The sequence below is a fragment of the Tachyglossus aculeatus genome, chromosome 20 (genome assembly GCF_015852505.1).
Source record: "Tachyglossus aculeatus isolate mTacAcu1 chromosome 20, mTacAcu1.pri, whole genome shotgun sequence".
NCBI lineage: Eukaryota > Metazoa > Chordata > Mammalia > Monotremata > Tachyglossidae > Tachyglossus > Tachyglossus aculeatus.
The window spans coordinates 29,200,629-29,223,775 of NC_052085.1; the positions used below are offsets into that span (position 1 = coordinate 29,200,629).

The 23,147-nt window shown below is 45.6% G+C and overlaps 1 protein-coding gene across 1 annotated transcript in view; it reads right to left on the reverse strand.

The window, feature by feature from the left end:
• Positions 1-23,147, reverse strand: part of TMEM135 (transmembrane protein 135) — a 195,058-nt gene that overhangs the window by 161,390 nt on the left and 10,521 nt on the right. Inside the window, exons 2-3 of the mRNA XM_038761867.1 lie at positions 13,595-13,722; positions 8,393-8,485 (exon numbers count right to left, since the gene is read on the reverse strand). Coding sequence (XP_038617795.1) covers positions 8,393-8,485; positions 13,595-13,722 — 221 coding nt within the window. The remainder of the gene's footprint in view (positions 1-8,392; positions 8,486-13,594; positions 13,723-23,147) is intronic.

The following is a 23,147-nucleotide window of genomic DNA, read 5'->3' on the forward strand; positions in this document are numbered from 1 at the left end:
TAGATTCAAGCTAATCAGGATGGACACAGTCCATGTCCCCACATGGGGCTCACAGCCTTAATCCCTATTTTACAGATGAGGTCGCTGAGGCCCAGAGAAGTTAGGTGACTTCTCCAGGGTCACACAGCAGACAAGTGGCAGGGCCGGAATTAGAACCCAGGCCCTTCCGAAGCCTGTGCTCTAGGCACTAGATCACGCTGTTTCTCACCCAGTTATGAACCTAGTTTTCCTTGAGCATGAGGGCCATGTTCCTGCCAAAGTCCATTTTGAGGAAATCTGCACTGTGGTGCCCACCCGTTCCGACCCATTTTTTTCCAGTGGTGTTCCCTAATCCCCCACCAGCGTTCTAACCAAAACTGGTGGAGGTCGACGGAGGAGGGAGGGCAGCATGGACCGGTACTATGTCAAAGCGGTGGATAATTGTCCTGATCAGCCACATAATAATAATAACGATAATGATGATGGCATTTATTAAGCGCTTACTATGTGCAAAGAACTGTTATAAGTGCTGGGGAGGTTACAAGGTGATCAGGTTGTCCCACGGGGGGCTCACAGTCTTCATCCCCATTTGACATATGAAGTAACTGAAGCACAGAGAAGTTAAGTGAGTTGCCCAAAGTCACACAGCTGACAATTGGCAGAGCTGGGATTTGAACCCATGACCTCTGACACCAAAGCCCAGGCTCTTTCCCCTGAGCCACGCAGATCTCAATGCCGCTCTGCGGTGAAACTCAAAAGAGTCCGTAAACACAAACAAATGAACATCTGGTTAGACCCTGCCCATTCCCAATCATTTCTAAAGATTGGAAGGGAGAGAATCCTGGTCCCCTAATATGAGAAGTCCCAAGTTTTAGCCGGTAATTTGATTAACAAATATCTCGCTCTTGAATTCAGACACTGGATAAGGAGGCAAACACAAATAAATGCTTCTGAGGATCCTAGAATAGAATGGCCACTTGGGAAAAGATTATGTGATTAAGCCTGTTGCTCCCAACTGCTACGTGAAATTTAGAGCAGGAAGTAGGAGTATTTTTTTTTCAATTCGCTTATTTCTTTTTTGTCAATTTACACAGCTACCTACCAGATGCTTATTTGCCCTTTCCTCTAGTTAGAACTCACTTAACAAAAAGCCATTTAAGAATGAATACAGGTAATAAACTTAAGCAAATGCTTGCCAAGGGAAGTCCTCCCTGAAAAATAACTCCGGGAAAAAAAAAAAAAATGGAGAATTGGAAAGTGACCATTGTACACAGACTCGGGCAGAAAGGTCTAGGATTTAAAATAGAAGTTTAACTGAGGAAATGCGCACGTCCACATAACCCAGCCTCAAAACACAGCAACTTCAAAATTTCTTGACAAAGTTCTCCCTGGAGATAGAGGAAAATTCTAAAAATTTAACTCTTTGCTTGGTCTCTCAAATTTTAAGTGTTCTTCCAAAGTACAAGTAGGACAAACCAAGGGATCTACAAGGGAAATGAGAATTCACTTTGAGAGTAAAAAAAAAAAAAAAAATTATACTGCAAGGGTAAGAAATTAGCACTTGCCTCTGTCTAAGGCCCTGTTCATTTCTTAAGGGAAACACAGAGCACTGAAAATGTGGTTTCAAAAACATTTTTCACAGCATGACCACTCAAGATTCCACCTCATTTATCCTTTGTACTAGTAGGCCCGGATGGCAAACAATCCTGTGCAGGTGAAAAGAGAATGATTTTCTGATCTGGAAGAACCTTAAAAGCCATTTTTCCTTCTATATGGAACTCACTAAAGGGAATCCGGAAGGGCTCAATGAGTGGGGAAAGGAAAGCAAACTCAAGCCCACTGAAGATTTACTTTACCTCTCCAATATCGCCGTGACTGTACCCCACTGGATCTTTATCCCAAAGGGTGAAAGATGACTTCCTGATCGTTTACAACTATACGTTTCCAAATAGCCGAGGGTGTCCTATTATTCAAATAACCCCCACCCTTTTCCTTTCCTTCCTGCTCAAATCCTTAGCACTTACAAGGTATCTCTCTGTTCAGCTGCCAGCGGTTGAGTATACGCTCATTACGCATTTGTCGCTTTAGATCATCTCAATTCTATTTCTCTCTGGTATCTAGTGAAAGCTAATGGGCCAAACACCTGCCAAAGCAGCAGACAGAATTCAGTCAGGGCCTAGGGTGGCGTTGGGTGTCAAGGAAACTAGAAACTCATGTCGGACCACCACTCTCTCCACCTTCAAAGCATTATTAAGATCCCATCTCCTCCAAGAGCCCTTCCCTGATTAAGCCTTCTTTTCTCCGGCTCGCTCTCTCCCTTCTGCGTTGTCCACGCACTTGAATCCGTGCCCTTGATTGAGCTCATTGTCCCCACTCCTAACCCCACAGCACTAAGGTACATATCTTTAAATTAGTTATTATAAACTATTTACTTATATTAACGTTGGCCTCCCCCTCTAGACTGTATGCTCACTGTGGGCAGGGAACTTGTCAGCTGATTCTGTTGTATTGTACTCTCCCGAGTGCTTAGTACAGTGCTCTGCACGTAGTAAGCACTCAATAAATACCATTGATTGACTGATGCCTGGAAAACCCTGAGCCCCAGAGGTTCCTCCCAGCCCCAGCAAGCCCATGTGCCCCACTAGTAATCCAGAGAGAGAGAAATCACAATGGTAGCCTTCTCTCCATCATCTTGCCGCATTAACTACTGTTTGGATGAGGTGGGGAAATGAGTGGTGAACTAGAAACAAGGGAGAGGGATGATTAGGAGAAAGGAAAAAGGTACAAAGAAGCGGAAAAAGGGAAGTAAAGGGGTAAAAGAAAGGGCACAGCAAAGGAGGAATGAGGGCCACATCATTTGCATCACTAGTATATGAGAAGCATCATAGCCTAGTGGAAAGAGCATGGGCCTAGGAGTAAGAAGAGCTGGGCTCTAATCCTGGTTCCTCCACTTACCTGCTGTGAGACCTTGGACAAGTCACTTAACTTTTGTGCCTCAGTTATCCGTAAAAGACTTCGAGCCCTATGTTGGACAGGGACTGTGCCCACCTGGTTATCTTGTATCTACCCCAGTGCTCAGTACAGTGCCTGGCACACAGTAGCTGCTTAATACTGTAAAAAAAAACCCAAAAAACACAAACTAGTACATTTTAATGTCTGCCTCCACTGTTGGAGGGTAAGCCTGTCACAGGCAGGGATGGTGTCTACCCACTCTACTGTACTGCATTTCCCTAATACTAATAATAATAATAATAATGTTGGTATTTGCTAAGCGCTTACTATGTGCCAAGCACCGTTCTAAGCGCTGGGGTAGATACAAGGCAATTAGGTTGTCCCACATGGGGCTCCCAGTCTTAATCCCCATTTTACAGAAGAGGTAACTGAGGCCCAGAGAAGTGAAGTGACTTGCCCAAAGTCACACAGCTGACAAGTGGCGGAGCCGGGATTAGAACCCACAACCTCTGACCCCCAAGCCCGGGCTCTTTCCACCAAGCCACGCTGCTTCTCTGTACTTAGGACAGTGCTCTGCACAGAGTAACAGCCCTAATTGTCTGTTAGTATAAAAACCAACATGATGGGCAGGGAATGCACCTCACCCTTCTGTTGTACTTTCCCATGCATTTGTAACACTGCATTGAAACAGGTGGGGGCTTAACGAATACTGTGACAGACCATTCATTCATCCAATCATATTTATTGAGCGCTTACTGGGTGTAGAGCCCTGTACTAAGCGCTTGGGAAGTACAAGTCGGCAACATATAGAGAAGGTCCCTACCCAACAACGGGCTCACAGTCTAGAAGGGGGAGACAGACAACAAAACAAAACATGTAGACAGGCGGCAAAACCGTCAGAATAAACAGAATTATAGCTTCCGTGCCCTGCCTCCCCCATTTGACTGATTGCACCTCGGTGTTGGAATCCTCAGTGATCAAACCCACTCACAAGCCCGAGGCTCAGATAGTTCATTCAGTCGTAGAAGGCCCACGTCGCAAGACTTCCCAAGCGCTTAGTACAGTGCTCTGCACACAGTAAGCGCTCAATAAATACAATTGATTGATTGATTGACTCCATTCGACCCGGGACAAAGACCTCGTACAATCCCCCGCGTCCGGACACAGAAGACTAGTGGGAGTCCTCCAACAACTGGCTGATTGAAATATCATTTTTAAAAAAGGCAGTGTTTGCCAAGTGGAAAGAACACGGCCCTGAGTTTTAATCCCGGCTCTGACACTCGCCTGCTGTGTGGCCTTGGGCAGGTCTTTTGACTTCTCTGGGCCTCAGTTTCCTCACATGTAAAATGGAGATTCTAAACCTGTCTGCCTTCCCCTTAGACTGTGAGGGACAAGGGCTGTGTCTGACCTGACTATTTTATATCTATCCCAGCGTTTAGGAGAGTGTTTGGCATTGAGAATGCACTTAATACTATTATAATTATTGCTACTGTTATTACGATCACTCCTACTTAACGAATACTATTATTATTATTATTATTATTACTGTTATTACGATCACCCCAACAAGATGGGGCTGACATTTTCGGAGCGGGGAACTTCTCAGTTCAGCCACCAAGTGACAGTAAAGACTGACAGTAAAGACCTGCCCTGAGGCGTAACATCTAGGGTGAATCCCTGTGGCTCGCTGATGTATTTGAAAAAGCTCAGGACATTTTGTATTAAACATGGCTCTGCTTTTTACCCAGCCTAGAAATTCACTACGTGTGGGAGCCCAGGTCACACAGCAAGCCAGTAGCAGTCAGGACTCTGGGCTTTTTGACTCCCGAGCCCCCTTCTCTTTTCACACCGGTCAAGCTTTATAAGCCTCAAGGGCTAATTTATGTGCCATGCCACCAAAAAAGCCCACTGCAATTACCTATATTTTGCCCCTTTGTAAAGGGGAGGCAGTCTGGCCTCATGGAATCAATCAATCAATCAATCGTATTTATTAAGCGCTTACTATGTGCAGAGCACTGTACTAAGCGCTTGGGAAGTACAAACTGGCAACATATAGAGACAGTCCCTACCCAACAGTGGGCTCACAGTCTAAAAGCATGGAAGGAGTGCAGGCCTGGGAATAAGAGGACCTGAGTTCTAATCCTGGATCCATCACCTGTCTGCTGTGTGCTCTTAGGCAAGCCATTTAACTTCTCTGGGCCTCAGTTACCTCAATGGGGATTCAAACCGTGAGCCCCATGCAGGGCAGAGACTGTGTCCAACCTGATCAGTTGGCGTCTACCCCGGAGCCTAGTGCACTGGCACACAGTAAGCGCTTAACAAATACCATAAAAAGGGGAGGAGAGAGGGGAAGCTGTAAATATAAAGGTCAAGAACACGCAAGAACGCGTCAAGGCGCTGGATTGTTCCCAGCCAAGCTCAGGATCCCACTAGGCTGAATAAGGGCTAAACATGATGTAGGCATATCAACCAACCATTCCTATTTCTTGGACCAACCGGATATTTACGGAATAGTTAGGACGAGACGGGGACCAGGGACCCCGAGGAGCAATAAACTTGAGGAGCAAAATGTGGCAGAGGTACTTCATCTGCCAACTTGCCCCTGGATGTCATTTTGTACAGAGCCAGCTAGGTCGGAAGGTGATTATCTCCTCCTTCTAGAGTCAAAACAAATAGAATAGTTAACAAATCATCTCCTCCGAAACCGCTCAAGGCAGAGAAGATAAACACAACTGTGTCTAAGAAAAAGCCGTGCTGATAAAGGAGGATGGTTTTTTATGGTACTGAATACCTCAATTCATCCAGTTGGAAAGGAAGGCCATATGCCCACTTTCGAAAGGTTGGGGGAGGAGAGACCGCTATCGTCCATTCAAATCATCAGGAAAATGAAAATATGGCACGCTGGAAAGACTGAGGGAGATGTCCCTGAAAAATGATCAACTTTCAAATGTCGGTTTGATACGGTTCATAGTCAAGGTCAATAGGAATGCTCAAAAATAAAAAATAGGAGCTGTTGTTTAAATCTTGCATTCGGGAACACTTTTTTTAATTGCCATTTGGCCGGAAACTTCACCGGACAACTATTTTCTCATGCTGTGAAATATTTCATTCACCCATTCATTCATTCAATCGTATTTACTGAGCGCTTACTGTGTGCAAAATACTGTACTAAGCGTTCGGGAGAGTACAATATAACAATAAACAGACACATTCCCTGCCCACGGTGACAGTAGTGGTAGTCATTCGTGCATTTTTCATCTTCTTGCAAATATATATTAATCTGAGTTTAAAAAATGGATGAAACGACCCTTGCACTATAACAAAAAATCAAAAATGATTATTACGAAGGTATTGCGAGACACTTTACCTACAACTGGTCTGGCATTCTCTGACATTCTTCCAAAAGGCATGTATTCTACCGGATTTCCTGAGGGAAGCTACATTACCACCAATGACTTCATCTCCAAAAGGGCCAATAATAATAATGGCATTTATTAAGCACTTACTATGTGCAAAGCACTGTTCTAAGCGCTGGGGAGGTTACAAGGTGATCAGGTTGTCCCACGTGGGGCTCACAGTCTTCATCCCCATTTTACAGATGAGGGAACTGAGGCACAGAGAAGTTAAGTGACTTGCCCAAAGTCACGTGAAATCACGACACATGTGGGAGGGTTACCCAATAAATGACGCTTGTAAATAAAAGTACTGCAGGTATCAGTATACAGTTCTTTAGAATGTGATGTATAGAAGGAAAAAGTGGGGTTTTCATTTTTTCAACACCAAAGCCTACAATAAAGGGGTACTCATTAAATAGTCACAGTACTCTTTACAAAGCATGTGCTAATACTACACTTAACGGAAAACTGTAGTGTAAAACTAAGCCAAAAATATTACCCTCAGAAACTCAAACTGCCACTTTCCTTATGGTGAAATAACTGTAGATGGTTGAATGGAGAAATATTTTCACCTGTGACAAAACTCCCCTAAACTCTTCTACCACTTCATTAATGGTGGTTAGTGAGCGTTTACTGTGTATGCAGAGGACTGTACTAAGAGCTTAGGAGAATATCAATACAACAGAGTTATCTGCTCACAGTAACTTTACGGTCCTTCAAAGTTCCCAAAAGATAAAGAGCAATTTTAGATTGTATATTCTACTTCACCATTCAAATTGTAAAATACTGAACAAAACAATGCACAGAAAGCATTCAGCACCAAACAGAAAAACGCTTCTATTACAGGTAAACAAAAAATGAAAATGCCTTCAGTCTCAGTGCAAAAAAGAGGCTGGCTTGTTTATTTTTTTTAATGGTATGTTAAGTGCTTACCATGTGCCGGGCACTATACTAAGTGCAAGGATAGACACGAGATAATCAGGTTGGATGTGGTCCCTTTCCTAAATATGGCTCCCAGTCTCAATCCCCATTTTATAGATGAGGAAACTGAGGCTCAGAGAAGTGACTTGCCCAAGGTCACACAGCAGACAGGCGGTGGAGCCGGGATTAGAACCCAGTTCCTTCTGACTCCCGGGCTGCACTGCTTCTCACTGAGCAGACCCCGAGACTGTGCGCTCAGTTCCTGGGGCTGGGGAACTTGTGTCTGCTTCTGTTCTGTCCCAAGCGTCTAGTACAGCGCTTAACACTCATTAGGAGCTCAATAAATACCACCGACTGACCGATGGACAGAGGGACATAGTTCAATTTATACTAAAAGCTTGACTGCTGAGACAGAACCAACAGGACTGCATTTATTTACCTACCATCAGCACTTTTCTATATATGTCTAGTCAACTGTATGTTTAATTCTTTATCTGGATTCTTTTTTTAAATACCTTTGTGTCCGTCCCCCCCGTCATACTACAAGCTTCTTTTGAACAGAAACACGTAGAAGCAGTATTGCCTAGTGGAAAGAGCTCGGGCCCGAGAGTCAGAGGACCTGGGTTCTAATCCTGGGTCCGCCTTTTGTCTGCTGTATGACTTTGGTCAAGTCACTTCACTTATCTGTACCTCAGTTACCTAACCTGTAAAATGTGGATTAAGACTACAAGCCCCATGTAGGGCAGTGACTGTGTCCAACCTTGTATCTACCTCAGCACTTAGTAGAGTGTTGGCATACAGTAAGCACTTAAGAAAAACAATAAAAAACAAAACAGGGACTATCCAACTGGATTGCCTTCTATCTTCCCCAGTGCTTAATATAGAACATGTCATATCTTGTTTTATTCCCAAGTTCTTAATACAGGGCACCGCATTCAATAAACACTATTACTACCATGATATAGGAAGGGTTTTAGTGAAATGAGTGATGTGACAGAGCAATACTTTATCCCCCTCAAAAAATGAGTTTTCCCTGTACGGGGGGAGAAAACAGCAAAAGGAGACTGAACCATTCAGGTAGGAAAAAAAGAAAAACCAGAAGCACAGCTGCTGTTAAAGTCAACCGAGAGGAATGTTAAACATACCTGCTTTTCCTTTCAATCAAAATGGCCACGTAAGAGGCTGGGAGAGCAGCTCCAAAGCCAGGACTCCAGGAGTAGAATTTTCCAAGGATCTTCCTGAAAGACAAATCAATTTTTTTTTTTCCTCTTAGAAACCCACTTGAGCAGGCGGGTCCTTCCCACCGATGCCCGGCGTGTGTACTTTGGAAAGCTTTTATTTCGACTGATCCGACCCGTAGAGATGGATCACTTTAAAAGCTCTTAACCTCAGAGAGTTGTTCGCCCGCAAATAATCTTGCCAAGGGGGTTCAAATAAATTTCATGGAGGGCAACATAAGCCCCTAATCCGATGAAGAAGTGAAAATGGAGGCGGCCTTCCGACACCCTATTCAATTCCCCTGGGTGCTGGGTGCCATCCTGCATTTCATGTCCGCTGGTATTCATTCATTCATTCATTCAATCGTATTTATTGAGCACTTACTGTGTGCAGAGCACTGTACCAAGCGCTTGGGAAGTACAAGTTAGACGAGATCAAGCGTTTGGCTTGAGATCCACACTGCCAAGCAAAGAATGCGCACAAACACAGGGATGGACCTTCACTGACCTGTGCCACAGGGCTCCCCCGACTGAAAGCCTCCGCCCCCAAGGAAAATGCCCCTCAACCAGCCAAAAGCTCCCCAAGAGAGGAGCTCTCCTGTGCAAATCCTTTCCTTGCCCCTCGATTTCACGCGGCAGCACGTTTTAAAGGAGGAGAGACTTTGAGGGCCTTTCGGCCGGAACCTGAAGCGACTGCAATCAGGCCCGTTGAAGATAATGTTGATTCGAAAAAATAAAAGCATCAGAAAAGGGATGATTGGGTCTCACTTACATGCAAGCAGCAAGTCAGGGCAGGACCCCCAGACCCCAGATCTTAGTGGTCAAAAGGGGCAGTCCCTCCTTCTTTACAACCTAGGGCTCCAGACTGAAACACAGATAACCACTACACCGTAAGCTGCTTGAGGGCAGGGATCGTATCTACCAACTCGATTGTTCTGTGTTCTCCTAAGCACCTGGGCGCTCAGTAAATACCACTGACTGAATATCACCCATCTCAGCTTGGAGTCCTAAGCTGCTACCTCTCACCTACCTGGAATGTCAGATCTTCCTCCATGAAACACTTGACTAGAGTTATGTCTAAAAAGGCAGGAGGATGCAGCTGGAAGTGGTGGAGGAAGCGGGGACAGGAGGAGATGAGGCGGAAAGGAGAGGAAGGAAACAGGAAGTAGTGATGATTTCAGAGGGTCAAGGGGGCAGTGTCTGGACTAGAAAAACGTAGGGTGACAGGGAGGGAGTAGAAACTTAGGTATAAAAAATTCCAGTGAGGTCCAAACATGAGCAGAGAGAGAAAAAAACTGAAAACTCGTTGATCCAAGTCAAAGATTCAGGTGAAATCCTGAATATAAAATGGCAGCCCAGACTACAGTGCTAAGCGAAAGCAATAAAAGTATTAAACCTGTCTCTGCCTCAGCCCCCATCTCCAGTAGACTGTAAGCTCCTTAGGGCCAGGGACTGTGTCAACAACTCTACTGCACTGTACTTTCCAAAGCCCTTAAAACAGTGCTCTGCACACAGTAAGTGCTCAGTAAATACTATTGATTGATGTCCATGTTGACATTATTTTTGATGGGCATTGTTCCTGTCTTAACGTGTCTAATTTCATTTTTGCTCTCTTGTCTGAATTTGCTATTAATAGTAGCAGTCGTCATAGTAGAATTAATAGCGGTGGTATTTACTGAGCACCCACCAGGCGCACCGCACTGTACTAACAACTGAGGAAGATGCAAGAGAAGCCCAAGTCATGATCCCTGCCCACAGATCATTGCCAGTTAGAGCTCCTAAGGGCAGATGTCTCCATCTGAACAGACACAGCACCTAGTGTGGTGCTCTGAAAACAGCAGCACCCCAGTTATTAAATCCTGTTGACAGAGAACAATTCGTTTTTCCAGATGCTTGCCAGAGAACACCAAAAAACCAAGCTTGGCTTCCCCCTCTGTCATAAAAAAAAAAAAAAACCAAAGGAGGTTAACAAGTCCCAGCAAGGATGACCACGTTAAAGTTTAAAAGAAGGAACGGACTCAATGAATCAGCTCTACGGCAGCAAATGTGATGTAATGTTAATTACAGTATCCTTCGTTCCCACAGCTTAAAAAAAAAAAGAGGCTCGCAGACCACGATGCAGAATGCTACAATGGCAAGCCCTTCCTGCAATTTTTTAAGGCCTAATTATTATGAAACACTGGGGAGAAGATGAAAAGTCCCGACAAGTACGAACAAAGTTTCTAGGGCACGCCGGCTAAAGAGGAGGACCAGCTTTGCGTTCGGGGCCTTCCGCAGTTCATCATCCCGGCTTCAAGTTCATTCGACTGCAAGGTTTTAGGAAAAAGAGAATAATTTTCTGTTCAGTTTGGCCTAATCAGAAAGTTCCTGAGGGGATCCGGCTCAGAGCGTCGGGGGGGCTTTAGAACGACTCTGAACAGCAAAGGTGGTCTAAAAGAATACCTGGGATTTGAAGGATTCACCTTTTTTGTGTCCTCTTGAATGGTAAAGGCTTTGAGGGCAAGGATCGTATGTAGTAATTTCCGAGGGCTTGCTACAATGCTTCGCAGACAACAGACTCTAAGTGCCTCGAAGGCAAAGACTGTGTCTATTAACTCGACTCTTCCAAGCGCTTGCTACAGTGTCCTGCACACAATACAATACTACTGACCCTCAGTTTTCTAGTCTAAAAAGTTGGAGAGTTCATCCCTGGTCTATCCCAGCAGTATGTGAAGAAGCTAGAAGGGGCCGGGAAGGTTTCTGCTTGGAAGGCAGGGATATGGGCCAGAATGGATTTCTTTTTTAATGGTATCTGCTAAGCTCTGGGGTAGATACAAGGCCATCAGGTTGGACACAGTCCATGCCCCAAATGGGGCTCACAGACATAATCCCCATTTTACAGATGAGGGAACCGAGGCACGCAGAAGTGAAGTGACTTGCCCAAAGTCACAGAACGGACAAGTGGCGGAGCCAGGACTGGCACTCAGGTCCTTCTGATTCCCAGGACCATGCTTTATCCAGTAGGTCACACTGCTTTTTTCCCCGGGTGATGCTCTAATTGCTTCTCTGGAAGTGGTGGGGCCTAGTGAAACAAACGGAAAACTCCAATTCCATGATGAACAATTTTAGCAAGAAAATTCTGGAAGAGTGCTTGAGTGCTGATGACGGCGGGTGGGGGGGGGAGTGTTTCAAACTAAGGGTTAAAATGAAAGTTTGGGATATGGAGAGGATTTAACATAGCTTTGAAGATAAAGTCTCAAAATTCATCTGACAATTTTCTCCCCACAACCCATAAACCCTATCTGAAGATCAAACATGAAGAATTTGAAAAAAAAATAGACTTCTCCTGGCCTAATAAAAATCTTCTCCGGCCACAAGGAAGTAGGCGAAAGGCTACCTAATAAACTGCCTCCTGCTAATATGGAAGCTCGAGCTAGGAGAGACAGAGATGGAGCACCTCAAACAACAAGAGAAAACAAAGGATATCCCCTCGTTGGTGCAGCAAAATTTGCAAAGGGACATCGGGAAGAGGACAGGAGAGCTTGGGAGGAAAGAAGCAAAGTGGAGCAAGCCCATTAACTCTTTTAAGGACAAAAGGAGAATGGTGAAATCAGAGGGCAAGACTACAGACTAGTGTGAGGAAGAAGGGGAACGGATTTTACGCTCATTTGGATAGGTTTCATGTAGAAACGGAAGACTCTTTGGGCTGGGAAGCATCTCTTGATGCAAAACTTAAAAAGAGGTCAGAAATTAGGAGACAGAGACCAGCTGTTTCTCCACTGAGAGTCTAAGAACATTAGCTCTACTACTCTTATGACTAATGCACGTTAATAACGTTCTAGGTAATGCATATAGCTTTGCTACTTCAACTTTCTTTCATACTGCCTCTATAAATCTTGGCTTGGAAACAGTGTTGTCTTCAGGGTGAAATTCTTATCAGCAAACTTTCATAGAGGGGAAGGATAGGCACACCTCCTATATAGGTGAGAGTCGTGTTCCTCTCCAGCTGATATGGATAGGGGAGGAATATCCCGGCCAGTTGAGGGAAGCAGCTTAGTTTAGTGGATAGAGCTTGGGCCCGCAAGTCAAAAGGACCTAAGTTCCGATCGCCGCTCTGCCGCTTGTCTGCTCCACGACCTTGGGCAAGTCTCTTCACTTCTCTGCCTCAGTGACCTCATCTGTAAAATGGAGATTAAGACTGGGAGCCCCATGTGGGACGGGGACTATGTCCAACCTGATTAATCTACCCCAGTTCCTGGCACATAGTAAGAGCTTAACGGATAACACTTAAAAATAAAAAATTGAGAATCGAGCCTATCCCAAAGCCCTCCCAAGAGAAGGCTGTTTTGCCACATCCTTCGGATAGCCGCTCCGTTGTTTAGCAACACTCCCTGCGGAGCAATTCATCTTCCTAGTTAACTTACACCCTTCTGTTGTATGCCCCCTGGTTCAGACCTCAGTGAAGACAGAGAACAGCTCTTTCCACCCACTAATTCAGCTCTCTTTTCCCTGGCTCGCTCTCATTCATTCATTCAATCATATTTACTGAGCGCTTACTGTGTGCAGAGCACTGTACTAAGCGCTTGGAAAGTACAATTCTGCAATAAATAGAGACAATCCCTACCCAACAAAGGGCTCACAGTCTAGAAAGGGGAGACCGACAACAAAACAAGACAAGTGTCATCTATGCACTTGGATCTGGGACGTTTGGAGATTTGATAGTAACCCCACGCCGCAACCCCACAGCACTTATGTACATATCTTTAAATTATATACTATACATTATTTATTTATTCATGTTAATGTCTGTCCCCCCGCCTAGAATGGAAGCTCATTACAGGCAGGGTACATGTCTGCTGATTCTGCTGTACTCTCCCAAGTGTTTAGTACAGTGTTCTGCACATAAGCAATGAATCAGTGGTATTTATTGAATGCTTAAGATCCTTAGGATTCAAAAACCTAAGGAATCAATGGACCCCGGCAGACTATCCCAGCACCCCACCTCCACCTTAAAGTTGAGGAGACTCTCCACAGCTGAAGTTACCAAGAGATTGGACACAGTTTATCCCTGCTTGACTTCAGTTTTAAGTGCAAGCGTTTATTAAGTGCAGGCGTTTAGATGAATTTTCAGAAAAGACGGTGAATACTAACCTTAAGATGCAAAAGAAAGCCATGTATAAGGCTCCATTCGCCGTCAAAAATGAGGCTGACTGTAAGATCTCAGGTAGCAGCTTGTGTACATAGTACTCTAGTTTTCGTTTCCGGAGAATGGCTGCAATCTGAAAAGAGAAAGACTTTTTTTCGCTTCAGTTATCTTTTTGCAGGTGAATTAACCAAAAGAACTTCCCCGGCAATTAATTTCACATTAAATCATAACGGGATTTACTAAGCACTTTTTAGTGCCAAGCACCAGTGTAGATAGAAGATTAACAGATTGGCCCCAATCAATGTCCCTTGGAAGCTCACAGTCAAGGAGATGGGAAAGGCAGGGATCTTATCTCCATTTTACAAAGAAACTGTGGCCCAGAGAAGTTAAGTGACTCACCCACAGTCACCCCACAGATATGGGATTCAAAGATAGAGAAAGAACCTCCTAAGTGCACGAAAGTCTTTACCAACATTGTAGTTGCTCCACACAACCGAAGACACATACGCTTTGGGACATTTTTTTTTCTGGTATTTGTTAAGCATTTCCTATGTGCCAGTCACTGAACTACAAGCTAATCAGGTTAACACAGCTCCTGTCCCACATGGGACAGTCTTACTCCCCATTTTACAGATGAGATAACTGAGGCACAAAGAAGTTAAGCGGCTTGTCCAAGGTCACACAGTAGACAAGTGGTAGAGCAGGGATTAGAACTCAGGTCCTTCTGACCCCCAAGCCTGTGCTCCATCCACTGCACCAAGCTGCTCCACAAGAACTTAAAGCTGCCAAATATGAAAATGAAACACATAAGGCCATTCTTTAAAGGCAGAATTTTAAAAAAAATTAAGCCACCTAGTGGGAAAGAGAAAAGAAATTTCGAAAGTTGAAATTCCTGTAAAGTTGCACCTTTATTCAGCCATATCCTATCATCGCCAGCCCTGACATCTGAAAGGGTAAGCCAGAGGACAAAGAGAAAGGAGGGAAAGGAAGGAAATGAACTGAGGGTCAAAGCAAATTCACCAATTGTGTTTTGTGAGTGGATCGTGTTGGAAAGAACATTATAAATTCCGGCTATCATGCATCAACAGAGGGGTGGGGAGTTTGTGCTTTATGTTTGGAAATTAAGAGAATACCTGGGAAGCGCTTGGGAATATTTGTAGTCTCTGTTGTCCTAGATAATTATTAGGATCTACTGCTTTGTGCAACTTGACCGTCATCCTTCACAAATCTCACATAACACGCTGTGGACAGGGAACATATCTGCCAGTTCTGCCGTGCTGCACTCTCCCAAGTGCTTAGTACAGTGTTTTGTACACAGTGAACACTCAATAATTACCATGGACTGATTGACCGATTCGCCCTCTTTCCCAATTCACATGGCCAGTCCCTGCTTCCCTCCCACACACCTGGCTTCTCTGACCCTAGTCTGCTCCTCTACAGATAGCAGCCCATTCCCTGAGGGAATAACTCGGAGCTGGGAAGCAGGCTAAGCATGGCGAGAGGTCTCACAAGGACTCTTCCAGGCAGTCATCATCACCCTCGCTTCTAGATCGCTTACATTCTCGACTGTGCATGCCGCTACCCAGCCGAACTGTAAACACATTGGCTTTTGTGGGTTGCACAATTCCGCCATGCTACCGGGGCACGTAACTGGGGGTGAGCAATATTCTACAAAAAAAATGCATCTACCATATAAATCACAACAGGCACAGAGATGTAAAAAAAACCCACCACCACTCATCCAAATGCTGCTCTGATGCCCTTTGGTTAGGGGAGAGGAACAAGAAAGCGCTTAGCACAGTGCTCTGCACACAGTAGGCGCTCAATAAATACGACAATGAATGAAAGAAAGGAGCTCAAAGGGAAGGCAGTCAAGTCTGCCCAAGGGAATTTAATCTGCCTGGGTCTTCCTTTCCTTCTTTCTACTCTGCTTTGGTTTTCATGGGACTGTGGAACAGCTAATCATCATCATCATCATCACCAATCGTATTTATTGAGCGCTTACTATGTGCAGAGCACTGTACTAAGCGCTTGGGAAGTACAAATTGGCAACATATAGAGACAGTCCCTACCCAACAGTGGGCTCACAGTCTAAAAGGGGAAGACTAATGTGGCCAGATACTCGCTTTCGCAGTTATTACTATGATTATTGTATTTGTTAAGGGCTTACTATGTGTCTAGCACTGTTCTCAGGGCTGGGGTTGACACGTTAACCAGTTTGGACATAGTCCCCGTTCCCCATGGGGTTTGGGGTCTAAGTAGGAGAGGAGAGACTTTCCAAATCTCCGCAAAGCGCAATCTCAGTCGGGGGAGAAGAAGGGAGGGCAAACACGTTAGCTAGGCATGGGAGGCATCGCTGGGTCTGGGAAAGGACAGTCCGATGTTACGGGAAGGTCAAAAATGCAGACTCCACCCCCGGCGGGACTGCATTAGGCTATCGCTGCAGACACCATTTATCAAGGGCCGACAAGCTGGCCAGACTAAAAGTTCGGGTTTAGAAACCACTTGGGAAAGCAGTTTCTCGGAGAGGGCTGCGGATCAGAACAGTTACTTCTCCAACTTGACGTTCGGGCTTTTTTAGATAAACCGTAACGCAATAAAAAGGAAAAAAAGAATCAAACGACGACCACCCAGTTAACCGCCGGACTCGAAGCTTGAGAGGCGAGGTGAGACAGAAATGTACACTCGGCACTTCATAAAGTGTGCTGACAGACATGACCATGCTTGGGGGGTGGTTCCCTGCCCTGGGAGTGGATTGTCCTGCTCTGTGTCCCACAGAGATGGGCAGGACTTCAGGTTGGTGACTACAATGGTCAAGAACAGGCTGATTCAATGGAATGTATCGTATTCTCCAGCTCTAGCCTGCAAACTCATTGTGGGCAGGGAATGTGTCTGCTCATTGTTATACTGTACTCTCTCAAGTGCTTAGTACAGTAAGCTCTTAATAAATACGACTGACTGACCGGCTGACTACTGTCCACTAAATGCTAGGCGAAACCTCTTTCCACTTCGGGCACCTCCTTCGACGCAGATTCAGAGCGAGGCGGGCTTCCTCAAAGACTTTTCCGGCTGCAACCTCGGCCCGGAAACGAGGAGGGCGAAAACCCATTTGGGGGTTTCGGCCGGCGGCACGAGGGGACCCCAGGGGCTGGCAGAGAGGGAGAAGCCAGCTCTACACCTCTTAAAGTTTCCAGGGTGGGGCCTGGTCCCCGTCCTGCTTACCTCTCCGGCAACGGCCCAAAGACGCAACGAGCCAGCTTGGTTCGGACTCAGAAGTCCCCCGGGCGTCAGTGCCAGCCTCATCTCCCGTGGTTCGCAGTAGGGAGCCAGGATGCCACCTCGTTTGCAGAAGGGTCATTCCCATCCGGCACACGTGATGGTTCCCTGAACGGTAGGACCACAGCTCCCAGGAGACCCCGCTGTCTCCACCTCCTTCCCCCAGGCCTCTCCTCAAGTGAGGATGTTGATGATGATATTGGTATCTTGGTATCTTTTAGGCTGTGAGCCCACTGTTGGGTAGGGACTGTCTCTATATGTTGCCAACTTGTACTTCCCAAGCGCTTAGTACAGTGCTCTGCACACAGTAAGCGCTCAATAAATACGATTGATGATGATGATGGCATTTGTTAAGCTCTTACTATGTGCCAGGCAGTGTACTGAGCGCTGTCTGCAGGCATTTACTAAGTCTTGAGCAGGTGCCAAATCTCTGTGCTGAACTGTGGGGCAGGTACCGGACATTCGGATTCAATCGTATTTATTCAATCGTATTTATTGAGCGCTTACTGTGTGCGGAGCACTGTACTAAGCCGGGATGGTCGGATGGGACCACCCCGGCCCCAGAGCCTAAGAGACGGGTTCGGGCTCAAACCGAGCCGGGTTTAAGGTACGGGGCTACAGCCGGACACCAGCCGTTTCCTGACCACCATCGGGTCAGGCCAGCGGGGACCTCATTTCTAGAACCGTGGGTTAAACAAATCTGTCGGCGTCACGAACGAGAACGACAAGTTACAGTGGAAAGGTAGAAACTTCAGACACCATGGAGATGGCCTACTTTAAGATTCTGCCTCTTTCGACCGTTTCTTGCCTATTTTTTCCCCAGAAATCTCCAAAACAGAACGAGGTCCAGGTCACAAAGCTTCTTTTGACTCACATTTGGGTACCGAAGAATGGTGGGGAGGAGAGTGAAGTCTCCAGAAAAGCAAGAAGTCTTTCAAAAACTCTTGGCAAGATCTTTGCGCGCCACCTGTGATGGAGTCCTCGCTGACACCACCTTATATCCACGTTCTCTCAAAAGTTAATATTCTTGCGATTCATTTGATCCGCTATAAGACGTCTCGAGAGGATTAAAACCTGGCAAGAATTTCAGAGATGCTCTCAAATGTGAAACCGTAGCTAGACTGGAAGCTCACTGGCCAGACTGGAAGCTCACTGTGGGCAAGGAAAATGTCTACAAAACTGGAAGCTCATCGCCCAGACTGGAAGCTCACTGTGGGCAGGGACAATGTCTACAAAAAGCAGTGTGGTCTAGTGGCTAGGGCATGAGTCTGGAGTCAGAAGGATCTGGGTTCCAATCCTGGCTCCGCCATTTGTCTGCGGTATGACCTTGGGCAAGTCACTTCACTATGCCTCAGTTACCTCAAATGTATAATGGGGATCAAGACTGTGAGGTCCCTGTACTGCACCCAACCTGATTGTCTTCTATCTACCCCAGGGCTTAATACAGTGCCTGGCACACAGTAAGCACTTAAATAACATTTAAAAAACTCTGTTATATTGTACTCTCCTAAGAGATTAGTACAGTGCTCTGCACACGGTAAGCACTCAATAAATCAGATTGATTGTTATTGTCTTCACCCCCCCCCCCACTCCCAACAAGTCAGAAAAAAGCAGTCCAATGTGAAAGAACATATCATAATGGTGTTTTGGGGCAAGTTTTCTCTAAAAGCTGCCCACAAAAGGCTTTCTGCAAAGCCCTGGGACAGTGGCCAGTAAGTAGCCTTAGGGGGCCGCAAGTCTTTGTCTTCCAAAACCGAAGCAAATGCCATTATCCGCCCCAAATGGAAGACCAGCCTATTCATTCATTCATTCGATCGTATTTATTGAGCACTTACTGTGTGCAGAGCACTGTACTAAGCGCTTATGCCACCGCATCCTCAGCTCCAGGTCTGGGAATTGCTCAAGGGGATACCTGCAGAAAGGGATGGGTTGCCCTGGGATTGGGACTGGCTCATCTGTCTCCCTGGGATTTTTCTCAATGTGAGGGAGCATCAAAGACCGGGCAGATGAGTCTAGTCCGGCGCGCTACACCAAATGGGTGCTCAATAAATGCTCCTGCCACCATTACTACTACTCCATCACCCGCTCCTCAAACACGGAAACCGTGTCAACTTCAGATTACTGTATATTAAAAAATGTTTTCAAGGACCGCATCAAAAGAACTGTCATGATTATCCATCTTCATGAAATATTGAAGCAATGAGGGAAGCGGTGCCAGACCGTGGTGGAGCGGTGGCCGCCAAGGCTGAGGTGAGGAGGGCCGCACGGGCCTGACCACGGCAACAACTCGCTGCCACCGCCATAGCCACCCCGGGACCGCCTCCTAACATTCATAACATAGAGAAGCAGCGTGGCTCAGTGGAAAGAGCCCGGGCTTTGGAGTCAGAGGTCATGGGTTCAAATCCCTGCTCTGCCACTTTGGGCAAGTCACTTCACTTCTCTGAGCCTCAGTTACCTCATCTGTAAAATGGGGATCAAGACTGTAAGCCCCCTGTGGGACAACCTGATCACCTTGTAACCTCCCCAGCATTTAGAACAGTGCTTTGCACACAGTAAGCGCTTAATAAATATCATTATTATTATTATTCATAACAATCATCATCATCTTCATCATCATAATGGCATTTTTAAGCCATTTGTTAGAAGCAGCATGGCTCAGTGGAAAGAGCCCGGGCTTGAGAGTCAGAGGTCATGGGTTCAAATCCTGTCTCCATCAATTGTCAGCTGTGTGACTCTGGGCAAGTCACTTCACTTCTCTGGGCCTCAGTTCCCTCATCTGTAAAATAGGGACGAAGGCTGTGAGCCCCACATGGGACAACCTGGTCACCTTGTATTCTCCCCGGCGCTTAGAACAGTGCTTTGCAAATAGTAAGTGCTTAACAAATGCCATCATCATCATTATTATTATTATTATTAAGAATTACATCTATCGTTGAGTCACATTTCTTCAATCCAGCTTTTTCCTTTCTAGAACGAGGAGGTCATGCATTTCTAGGACTTTTTTTTCTTTTTTAAATCCATGGTTAAGTTTATTTTATTGTCCCTCTCCCCTGTTAGATTTTAAACTCCTCAAGGATAGGGAATCCTGTTTACTAACTCTATTGTACTCTCCTAAGTGCTTAGTCTGGTGCTCTGCATACAGTAGGTACCTAATAAATACTATTCAGCCAGCCAATCCTATTTATTGAGCACTTACTGTTTGCAGAGCACTGTACTAAGCAGCCTGAGGGAGCATAGTGCAACAATAAACAGGAGCAAATGATTATGTGGGATGGGAAATAGGTCAAAGTGCTGTTCAAGTTAAGTGACTGGGAGGATCAAAAGTGACAGGTGAGGTATTTAGGTCTCCGTACATCAATAAACCACTACTTAAGTGATCAACCCTTAATTTTAAGCATGAAGAATGGATTGATCTTTTAATAGCAAACATTAAAAAAAATTAGCACTACCCAGAGGTTGTACTTTGGTGATGTTCTAATTTAAGGTCAATCGTTAATCTTAAAAAACAATTAAAAAGAAAACCTCTGTAACTTCAAATTGAAAAGTTTCATTAGCCGGGGAAGGAAATTCACTTAGTGCCATAAGCAAAATGTCCATTATATTGGAAACACAGGTTTTTCAATCCACTCTGGGTTTTCCTGGCAGAAGTGATCTCCAGAAGCAACAGAAACCTCCACTTCTGAAAGCATCGTTTGCCTATTTAAGTGTTTATTACTAAATGCATGGTAATTAAGCCCCAGGAATAGGTAACGGCTTATTAAATAGCAAAAACTGGGCCACCTTTGACAGAGGCCAAGGAAGGAGGAGAACGAAGATATACTCTTCAGAAGCTTCCCGGCTGGCTTTCCTTCGGGCCTTCTTCCCAGTGAGCTCCAGGCTCACCCATTAAGTGAAGGGCTTCCTTACCTGGACTTTCTCTAATTGGGGTACACCCAAGTAGCCAAACTGGCTAAGAGGAGAAGGCACGGAAGCCAAATGGAGCGTGGGGCAGATTGCTTTGGGCTCTCGATTCTGTAACTAATGCTCACTGCTCTGCACGTGGTAAGTGCTCAATCAATACCACTGATTGATCGATCGATCCGCGAGGTCACTCCATCATCCGGGCAGAGCGTACAATTACCCCACGCCCACGATCGTGAGGGGATCACCTCCGCCAACGCGACCAGAACGTCTCTTAGCTCCACTGAGGCCAGAATCCTGAGGTTAAAAAAGGGCCCCGTGCTGAGGGAGGAAGTGGGATACTAAAACTGGGCTGCCTTCGAGGTTTCCCCAGAGGAGAGGATGGGGCGGACTCTGGTCTGACAGACACCCCTCTCCTGCCCTCACTCACCTGCTTCAAGAACACTCCCAGGACCGTCTCATCGACCCCAATTAACCCCCTGCAACTCAACCCTCTGCCACCTGCCACGAATGCCATCAGACCCAATCTGCCATCCTCTCCAACTCCAGGGAGCGTGTCCTGGAGGTCGGAATTGGGCCCAACTGTGGACGTGTCCCCAGCAAAGGCTGAAAACAGAAAGATCCCCAAATCTGCCCTCGGACAGCTGCATGCCGGCGGCCCCGCCACCAAAACACATTAGCTACGTGCCGGGAAGGTGTTCGAGGAAACTCCACCACAGAGATATCTTTGCCCTTGTGTACGCGTTCCTCACACGCTTGAGTTTCCACAGCCACCTGTAGCCCTTCTGGACACATATTACACCTCCAATTACTTAAGCTTACATCCATGTCCACTTTTCCTTCTTTCTTCCCACCCGTACATTATTTTAGATTATCTCTTCGACTGGACTGTAATAATAATTCTAGCATTTGCTATATGTTTACTACGTGCCAAGCACTGTACTAAATGCTACGTTAGATATGAGATAATCGGGTCAGGCATAGTCCTTGTCCCACACGGGATTCACATCCTAAGGGGGAGGGAGAACAGGTATCGAATCCCCATTTCACAAATAAGGAAGCTGAGGCAGAGACAGATAAAGTGACTTGTCCAAGGTCACACACAGCAGGATTAGAACTCCGGACCCCTGGCCCCTACGTTGTGCTGTTAAGACAAGCTGCTTGTAAGAGGTGAATGCAAATAAAAGTCTACTCCGTCGAGTTGATCGATACTAATGACTGATCAACTGATCGATTTGTGCCTCCTCTACAAAATCGGAAGTCCTGGCTTGTAATGACTTTTTAAGACCAAGTTACCTTATTAATACAGTGTGCTAATAAACCATGCAGGTTAACTTCCCTCTTCCCAACTTTAGCCTGCAGTGGAGATCAAAGGGGGGAATGCTTGCAAAACAGCCAAAGCTTGCAAATTATTTTGCTCTGAAAGCAGAGTCTGGATGGTCGATTCCAAAATGTACCCAAGTCCCTTAGTCACATGCTTTGCGACTTTTAGGCATTCAGCAAATATTTGTTGAGAGCAACACTCTTAAACTCTCCGGAAAAACACTACCAAAATGTTTGTGTCTCTGAGCTACACCAGACTCAAAAACTGCATTTGAAGCAACAGTACAACTACCAAAACAAGCTCGTTAAGTCCTCCCCATTACTACCTGACTGGAGAGTAAAAATACTAAACTGTTTGAAATGGTCAAACTGTTATTACAATCATCTAGCAGGATTCCATTTAAGACAAACACACTATCTAACACCACAGAAACACAAACAAAAAATAAAGATAAGAGAAAGGGCTTGGTATGCCAGGAAATCTCGAAAGGGTATCTACAAAGTATGCTGGAGCAGTCTGAAGTACAACAATCTGACTGAATCTCCAGATTTGGCTTTCCTTGGGAAGATGTAACCTCCCAATTTTCACCTGAGTTCTTTGAAGGATAGATGCTAAATAAAGTCATCTCAAAGGAGTCAATGACAACCATGTCAGTGTGAAAAGTCTAGCTGATATCATACCTTGGGAGGGAAAACAGAACATACCGCAAAAAGAAGACAGAGGTAGAAATAGCCCTTGATTGCCAATTATACAATATTGTGCTCTCGCCATACCTGTTCTTTTCAGCATTCTCTCACTGATCTTTTACCATTCAATCTGCCCCTCTCTTCCTTTCCTCTTCTGCCCCAATTCCTCTTTCAGAACTCCCACATCTCTCTGGGTTTCTCCTCTTCTTTCTCTCATGCCCCACCTCACCTATCTGCCTGTCCCTCTTCCTTTTCTCCTATTCTCCCTCCTCACTGCTCTCCCTGTCCCCCTCAACTCTTTCCCATTTTCTCCCTTTGCTCCTGGCCTGTCCCTCCCTCCTCTCCTTGTCAGCCCTTCCCCAGGCCCCTTTT